The 9,009-nt window shown below is 26.0% G+C and overlaps 1 protein-coding gene across 3 annotated transcripts; it reads left to right on the top strand.

Annotated features, from left to right (window-relative positions):
* Positions 1–1,501: 1,501 nt before the first annotated feature.
* Positions 1,502–7,776, top strand: LOC123261695 (elongation of very long chain fatty acids protein AAEL008004-like). Of its 3 annotated transcripts, none has more exons than XM_044723452.1 (4): positions 1,502–1,595; positions 5,170–5,421; positions 6,361–6,604; positions 6,686–7,776. In XM_044723452.1, the coding sequence occupies exons 2-4, from the start codon at positions 5,170–5,172 to the stop codon at positions 7,195–7,197; spliced, it is 1,008 nt and encodes a 335-aa protein (XP_044579387.1). In that variant the 5' UTR covers positions 1,502–1,595; the 3' UTR covers positions 7,198–7,776. The 3 variants fall into 3 exon arrangements, with proteins under 3 accessions (XP_044579387.1, XP_044579389.1, XP_044579388.1); XM_044723454.1 differs by lacking the exon at positions 1,502–1,595 and adding an exon at positions 1,694–1,755 and having other exon boundaries at positions 5,168–5,421; XM_044723453.1 differs by lacking the exon at positions 1,502–1,595 and adding an exon at positions 1,770–1,847.
* Positions 7,777–9,009: the final 1,233 nt, after the last annotated feature.

The following is a 9,009-nucleotide window of genomic DNA, read 5'->3' as shown; positions in this document are numbered from 1 at the left end:
TTTGACGATTTTCAAAAATTTAAAATTTGACATTTTTCAAAATTTTTTTCCAAAATATTTTTTTTTTCAATAGCTCCACGTGTTCCTTTTCAAACAAACGAAAGGCCATTCCTGTATCTATAATAGCGTACGAGATATTCCAAAAATAAAATTGAAAAACTGAAAAAATAGCGAAATTTTGAATTTGCATATCTTTTGAAAAAAATTTTTTAATTTTTTTTCCTTTGGCAGAAGTTCGTTGTATGATAAAAGAAAATTTCTGACCAAAATTTATCCAAATCAAAAGGGGTCAATTCCAACTGTTGGTCAATTTGACATGGAATGACCCAGCTATATTTTACTATTAAGTCACAACAACAGTAGTAATCCTGTTGCTGCACCATGGCTGCCTCCTGTTGCAGCTGCAGGAAAATCCTGTTGCTGCAACATGAGTGCCTCTTGTTGCAGCAACAGTTTATTTTTTTCCGTGTACCAAATTTAACGATAGAAACCCATTCTACAATGATAATATATCTCTTTTAAAAAATTTTCTTTATTCTCCAAACAATAATCATCATAATAGTAATATTCAGCAAGAGATGAGGAAATTAAAAAATACTCAATTGGTAAACTCCTTTTCGATGAATACAGTTTTTTTTATCTTAAAAAATACCAATGTCATACACTTCATTGTCCATGAAGTCGATAGGGAATCTTTTAGTTAGCTTTTATTTGAGTACGTGAAGAGGCGTATAATATTTATTATTGAAGACGATTGCGAAAAATAGAGAAACTTAAAATCTTTTTCATTGGCAACAAATCGGCCAACTTTTAATAAATTTGTAGCATTCGACACAGTGACCGATGTTTTTAAGATGATTAAATTTTGAGATTAATTGGTTCAGTAGCTTACACAAACACACAAATACAAACGTGACCGCACACATGTACACAGAATCTCGAGAATTACTGTGATTATACCCACTATAGTCCTGTTTGAACCATCAAAAAAATGTAAATGTACGTTTCATGAACAGATACGAACGCACACGTGATGAAATTATTGTAAAAATAATTTAAATACACTTTTTATGGATTTGCTCTCAAGATATCGACATTTGTCATGAAATAATAATATAAGAAATCATAATAATTTTCAGCAAAACGTAAATATATGAAATATTAAGTTTTTCGTGATTGGAGAATCAAATAGCTGTGTTTCTTTAGTGTCAATAACATTACTATTAAGCGTGCAAATTATAATCACTGAGGTAAAGAGTAGGGTATGAAAATCTAGAAAGATCTAGGAATATAAAGAAATACTTGCGTGATATAAACGCACATAGGAACCTATAATTTTTTATTGCATTTACACGAAATACAGCAGAAAAATACTTAACGGAAAATACTTTGATAATTATGATTTAATTGACGAACATTAATTAAAAAAAAAAAGGTTTATCTTTGCGAAGATTGAATTCTCTGTTAGTGGGAAAAGATTGTACAGGTCCACTGTATGTGTTACCTTCTCAGCGTGTTTGTTTCACGGAGGAGATATAAGGCTCCGGTTTAACTTTAAAAAGTCAGTTGGCTACTGTCCGTTGTGTTGCTTCATTGTAAATATATATATTTCTATATATTTATTTATTTATTTATTTATTTCTTCATTATTCGCTGTTATACAAAAATACATTTATTATATTCTATTGATTCTATTTTACTTATTGATTCTGTTTCAAGTATTTTAATGAAACAAAGAGGAACTGTGCTTGTAAAAAAGTGATTAAAATTAATTTTCTTCACTGAAACTTTTCGTGGATCAGTTTAAATTATTTATAATTAATAATAATAGATAAATTCGAATAAAGGTAAATGAACTTTTAAAAATATTTAAACAATTTATAGTACACATTAAAAAAAAAGTTTTAACACTCATTAATTTTTACAAAAAATAAATAAGATAAAACAATCATTTAATTTAAGTATAAAATTAATTTTTTGCTGATAAGATAATTATTAATATTCAAAATTAAATTCGCAATAATTGTTCTTTAAGTTAAATATACATTAAAAAAATTATCCTCTCACTTTTAAACTATCCTTTATTTAAATGAATTCATACATTCACTCTTACAAATGATAACATTAAATCTCCTGTACTAAACAAACTCCTGTATTGGCAAATATTAAGATTTCAATAATTAAAAATTCAAATAGAATGTTTGCTTTCATTATTCATAGTACAAAAACTTTAGTAAAATAATTTAAATAGCTAATTTGTAGAATTATCGGTATTGATAACATTGTTTATTTTCAATTGTGAATCACCTTGAAATAACGCGTCAAGCTCTTTGTGAATCGTTTGCGATAGACATCTCATAGTTTAATGGAATAAACTTAATTGGAGTTCAATCATTATTACAATAATTTGATTAATTTATATGAAAAATTTGATCTTTGTTTTCTTTCATATATCAGTCAGTTAGAAATATTTCTTTGAATAATAGCATAAGCCACTATTTATTCGCTTATATTGCATTAGATTGTAAAAAACGAGTTTCCAGTTTTTTATCTTTGTCTTTTGCTTTATTTTGTAAATATTACAAAGAAATATGCTGAATAAAAGTTAAAATAAATTAAATGCAAAATATACTTAATAGATAATATGTCCTTTCAATATGTAGTTAGGTGTTATGAGAGACAATAACAAACTTTTAAACTTTCTAAATAAGCAATCTAAATCAGAAATTTTTTATAATATAAATAGAGGTTCATCTAACAAGTTTTATGTAGTTTGCATTAGCCTTGAAAATTAATTTTTTTATTTTTTTAAGCATTTCAGGGTAATCCAATTTTTTAGTGAAGTACAGAGGAAAAAAATTTTTTTTATTTCAACAAAATAAGTTTGTGTTTAAATTTGCATGTTAAATATTCTCACTTTCGGGCGTTTATTCATATATTAAGTTATGTTCAATCAATATACTTCATGTTAAATGTTTATCTTAAAAATTTTTAAAATAAACCTGGTTTGAAGTAACGATGAAAAAATTTTTATAGTGTAGCCAATACTTAGATGTCACCGAAATCATAAAATATTATGACGATTATTGTAGACAATTAAAATTTTTTCTCTTTGATCGTGACGACATCTTAAGTGTCGAATCATTGACATTCACGTAAAAATGTTTTTTTTTTTCTTTAATTATTTTTAACGAATAACTTTAAGTGAAATTCAGAAATTCAGAAATGTAAATAGGTATGGGCATTAAAGAGACTTTAATTTATATATTTGAATTCTTAATTTTGTTTCAACTGTAAACGTGACATTGAAAAAATATTTTATATTGTAGCAGCAGGTGAATAATGTTTACAAAGTAAGTTCAGTCAAGTCATCTATAAACGTCTTGTTATCATTACCATTATTAATATTACTAAGAACAATCTAATCTTTTCTAGTTTGCAAAATTGTTTTTTTGGTTCCTAAGAAGAAATTATGAAATTACACTTTTTTTGTAAGAAATTAACTTTTTTATGAACGCAAATTCTAAATTTTTTATAAAAACACTGATTTTTATCTGAAGTTACCGAAACAATCAGATGAAAAGTGATTTTTTTGTAGATAAATACATCTTCGATGAATAATATAAAAAAATACAGTACCGACGGAAAATTTCCGGACAACCTTCTTGTTTACTTTTTAATTTAAATATGATAATGCAAATATAAATAATGCTGTGAAGCGGGAAAGAATAGGAGTTACGGTAATTATTACGTGAAGCGTTCCACATAAACAAATTAACTTGATCTATAAAGAAAATGCTATTTTATTTTACAAAGTGTGTACGATCATGTCATTGACTTTCTTCTTGATTTATTTTACTTTTAATAATCGTTTCAATAAATTTTCATCTTGTCCAGAAACTTTCTGTCGGTAGTGTATATCATGTTCTATAACTTTCATGAAAAAAAAATATAAATTATTCTATAAAAGTATTAATTTAATAATTTAGTTAAAATAATTACGTGATAAACTTATTGCACGTGGTAAAAACCGGGTAAACAATTTTACACGCGCGTGTTATGAATATCTATACCCGGTGATTATAATAGCTTTTGTTACTGCTGTTTTTCAAATAAGTACCACACAATGTATCAGTTGAAGAGAGCTTATACTTCCTGACAATATAATGCAAAAACAAGCTTGCATTCATACTAAATCATTGATAATTATTGAATTTGCTAACTATTTCAATTAGGCTATATTATGTCAGCATAAAATTTAATTTAAATTTTAATAAGGTTGACAAACCCTATGAATAACTCTGAATTATGTCTGTAGAACAACAAAATAAGAACAATGAGGTCATTGCATTGTGGCAATTATATATTTATATATATATTTGTATAAATATCTCGAAGTTATTGGTCGATTGATGAATATAACGTAATTTATCATGTATTCATATACATAGCTATACTATACATTTTGCATTGAATTGATTCTTCTGTTTTCTTCTATCTATCTTGAATTATATTCTAAATTTCTTCCTAAAAAATAAATTCAGAAGAATAAATCTAATACAAAATGTACGTCTATATATATATATATATATATATATATATATATATAAATACAGCTCAAACTTCGTAATATTAAATTATACGCCGATTAGTTATAAATCCGTGCAAAAAAAACTCTGATTCAAAATAAATTTAAGATTGAAATTCATATTTTGACACAAATATAAATTAGTTTTGAGATCAATCTAAATTTGAAATTTTTTTATAGATAGAAATTAGTACGCCTGTAGAACTTTCGATCCTGCTTCAGAATTTTAATAAAGACAAGAATATTTAGGATAAATTTTATATACAAAATATTCTTTAAAGGATTTATTAAAATATAACTAGTATGTGTAATACTCTTCGCGTGCATAATTTTATTTAATGCCTGTAGCAATAAGGCTCTACAAGTCATACACCAAATTTATAATTAGCGAAGATTTGCGATGCATTTCATTAATTCTTTTACTATTTCTTTTTCTGTACGCCCACTGTAAAAAAAAATCGGTGTACATCCAAGCAGTATAGGTCTTAAAATTTTTGGTGTTAAATTGAGTCGATTTTTAACACACATTTCTTTTAAGTGTAGAATAACATTAGTTTTGAGGATTATTGATAAAATTTCAGATGGCGGTAATGTTGAAAACAATATCAGATAATTACCACCATATAATGGATGAAAAATCTGATCCACGAGTCAACGACTGGTTCATGATGAGTAGCCCACTTCCTACACTTGCCATTTGTATTTTTTACGGTTATTTCAGTAAAATTATAGGTCCAAAATTGATGGAAAATCGTAAACCCTTTTCTCTTCGACGAACTATGATAATCTATAATTTATTTCAAGTAATTTTCTCAACTTGGCTATTTTATGAGGTAAGTTAGAAATTTAAAATTCATTCAATTTTATTTAATTTTAAACATTAAGTCTAGACCCAAAAATTTATTATTTTTTGAATATATAAGCGTGAACGAAATGCTCATAAGATGAGCGTTGACGGCTTAAAAGTCTTCTTGAAAAATATTCTTTAAAAAAAGTATATATCTATATATATGCTCATTTAGAACATTAATAAACAATACAGATTTTCGGATCTAAGTATCTAGCCTCAATTAATTCTCGTTAAAATATATGCGAAAATAAATATTTCTTCAATGAATAATATAAGGGTGTAAAACAAATCCGTGTGGTTAATTTTTCAATCTTCATTTGTTGACGTCTAAATAAGAAAGTATATTAACATATTAAATTATTAAATTTTATTTATATATAAGAAAAAATTTGTAACAATTTCTGAATTTTATTTATTTTTTCGTTTCATAACTGTTTGCAATGTATTTCTCTATATTTTAGTGTCTTTTACAAATGTTCTTAATGCCCAGAGGGCACATTAAAGCAGGCCGCGAAAGTAAAAGGAATTCATGTTTAAATACAGCCGATTACAAGTGAGATTTCACGAACTATTTTATAAGCTAATATTAAATAATTAGTATACTTTTAGTCGGAAATAAATGAAAATAGTTGTCAACCCATGATCAAATTTTTAAGTTCTTTGTTTCACCTCTGCTATTATATTACATATACCAGATAATTCAAATTTTTGGTCTTAGACCGTAATATATACTATATAATTTCAATAATATAATGATATATACTATTAATTAAGCTGATTTTTTGTGAAAGATCTTGAAACATTATAAGCTAAAACATTTTCGTAGAAGATATTCGAAAAAAGTTCGTTTTTAGCTCTATACCCGATGTAATGTTATCGTTTATTTGTTTAATTTTCAATAATTGGTTACTTTAATTTTCAGGGGCTAGCCTCTGGTTGGTGGAATGATTATTCTTTTAGATGTCAGCCTGTAGATTATTCAACAAATCCAAAGGCAATAAGGATGGCGAGTGGTTGCTGGTGGTATTATATATCCAAATTTACAGAATTTCTCGATACACTTTTTTTCGTACTGCGGAAGAAAAACAATCAAATATCTACTCTTCACGTTATACATCATGGAATAATGCCATTATCCACGTGGGTTGGTGTTAAGTTTACTCCTGGTAATTATATTTTATTTGTTTCTTTGATTATAATTATTATTACGTTTAATCTATTTCTTAATAATGTTAATAATGTATTAGGTGGTCATTCAACATTCTTCGGTCTACTTAACACATTTGTTCACATAGTGATGTATGGATATTACTTACTTGCTGCCCTTGGACCACGTGTACAACCATATTTATGGTGGAAAAAGTATTTGACTGCTCTTCAAATTACACAATTTGTTCTAATTATAATCCACGCATTCCAATTGCTATTTATAAAATGTGATTATCCTAAAGCATTTGCTGGATGGATCGGATTACATGGAATTCTATTCTTTTTTCTTTTCAAATCTTTTTATGAAGAATCTTACACTAAAAAAACTGTTAAAAATTTACCTAAATCAGTTGAAGAGGAAAAGACTGCAAATGTATACAGTAATAATAACAATAATAATTATCATTATAAATATAATAACTCGCGACAACCAAACAAAGAAAATTTTATTAACGATTTTAATGATTATAAATTGATTAATGGCTTTGACAATAATTTAAGGATTCGTGTTAATATTAACAATCATAATTCTGATAAATCAATTAAATAATCTTTATCTACACGTCTTTGTAAATTTAGTCTTTGTGTGACGCATAATTCATCAATTACTTGCTAACAATGAATAGATAATGGATAATAATATTTATTGCCTTTTTAAGAAATTTCATTTCAATTCACGTTTCACGTAATTAGGGTAAAGTCCAGTAGAATCATAAACTAAATATCTAGTGATTAAGACATTCTCAAATGCAATTCCAAAGACGTTATTTTTAATATCACTAAATAATACTATTAATATTATGATTTGTTTTTTTAATATCTAATTATAATTATAATTAATTAGTATAAAACGCATCTTCATAGTAACTAACGACTGAACGAAAATACTGTGACATACCCCGCGAAGAAAATTATAAATATAAAAGACATCAAGTTAGTACTATCAATACTGCAAATCAGATATAAAATTCTAAGTCTCGTTTGATTTACGTAGTAAACTTACCTCTGCTACTTGGCGTTGGACAAAGAGTGACGGAGACAATTTTTAAAGTCTTTATTAAATTAATTAATACAGCCATATGCTCTGAATCTGTAATACTTTAAATTATAAAAAATATTTAAATATTAATTTCATTTAATCTTTCAATTTTCATTTAATTCTGAATAGTACTTTTTGTAAAATAAAATAAAAACTGTGATTTCTCATAAGCATAAGACTCAATGGTAAACGCAAAAGCTTTAAAAGTTAAATATTTTTTAACTGCACAGAAAAAATAATTTACTTGAATCAAGTATAATTTTGAAGAACTTTATCTTCTTAATTTGAGTAGAAATATTTTAAAACTAAGAAATTTTTTTTGGTTCAAGTAAATTTTACTTGATTCAAAAATTGTTCTCTTGATTCAAGTTAATTTTTTTTTCAGTGTGGTTCTTTGTAGCCCGTTAAAAATTCAGTGGGATCATTATTTTATCATTTTTTTTTGTACAAATTTTGCTTCGAAGAATTCACTGTTAGAATTTCCGAATAGGTAACCGTTCATATTTAAGGAAAAAATTATTGAAAGTCGGTATTAAATATTGCTCTTATGGGGAGGTGGGTATTTGTGATCATAATTTAACAAATACCAATGTGTTAAAATAATTTTTGTATAAACAAAAACTATAAATAAGAAAGTTTATCTTTGTAGCAATTCGTTAGTATTATAAGAAATACTATGCATCGGTTCGTTTTAATGAGAAGAATTGTAATTAAATTAATTTTATATTTTTTTTTATGGACAAATGTATACTCAAGTGACGTAATTATTTCTGTCTCTTCACCTTTTAACCATCCCCACAGATAAAAAATCACAATTCCCCCACGTCCTCCCTCATACTTCCGTAAAATCATACTTCTCATGTATTTAATTCTTAAATTTCGGGTATATGTTTACGTATATGTCAATATGTAACCAGATATTTTCAATATATTATCGAATATGATTGGAAATTGATAAATATTAAGGATTTTGAATGAATAGAAAGCAATTGTAAGTAAGAAATAATTATAATATAATTTTTATTAAAATGAAGTTGATATTTATATTAGCGGTGTGCGAATAGTGTTCGAATCGAATAGTACGATTCGATTCGAAATTCGAATTGAATATTCGAATAGTTCGAATAATTTGAATAGTTCGAATAATTCGAATGTTTCAAATAATTCAAACAGTCGTTTTCTGTCGATAAACTAACTAATTTTTGTGTAAAAATTAATTCGTTTTATTTTATTTGACTAAATGGAGTCTTCATAATTATTTGATAGTAAAATCTGCTTATTATTTTTGTAACAAATACTTTTTGGTGTATTCGGACCCCCTAC

Source organism: Cotesia glomerata, linkage group LG3 (assembly GCF_020080835.1).
Source record: "Cotesia glomerata isolate CgM1 linkage group LG3, MPM_Cglom_v2.3, whole genome shotgun sequence".
In the NCBI taxonomy this organism is placed as follows: Eukaryota; Metazoa; Arthropoda; class Insecta; order Hymenoptera; family Braconidae; genus Cotesia; species Cotesia glomerata.
The sequence above is the reverse complement of the archived record's forward strand: the minus strand, read 5'-3'. Positions and strand labels throughout refer to the sequence as shown.

Coding starts and splice junctions, on each gene's coding strand:
- LOC123261695 (XM_044723452.1), top strand. CDS start 5,170: ATGGCGGTAATGTTGAAAACAATATCAGATAATTACCACCATATAATG. Junction 5,422..6,360: donor CAACTTGGCTATTTTATGAG/GTAAGTTAGAAA, acceptor TTTAATTTTCAG/GGGCTAGCCTCTGGTTGGTG. Junction 6,605..6,685: donor TGGTGTTAAGTTTACTCCTG/GTAATTATATTT, acceptor ATAATGTATTAG/GTGGTCATTCAACATTCTTC.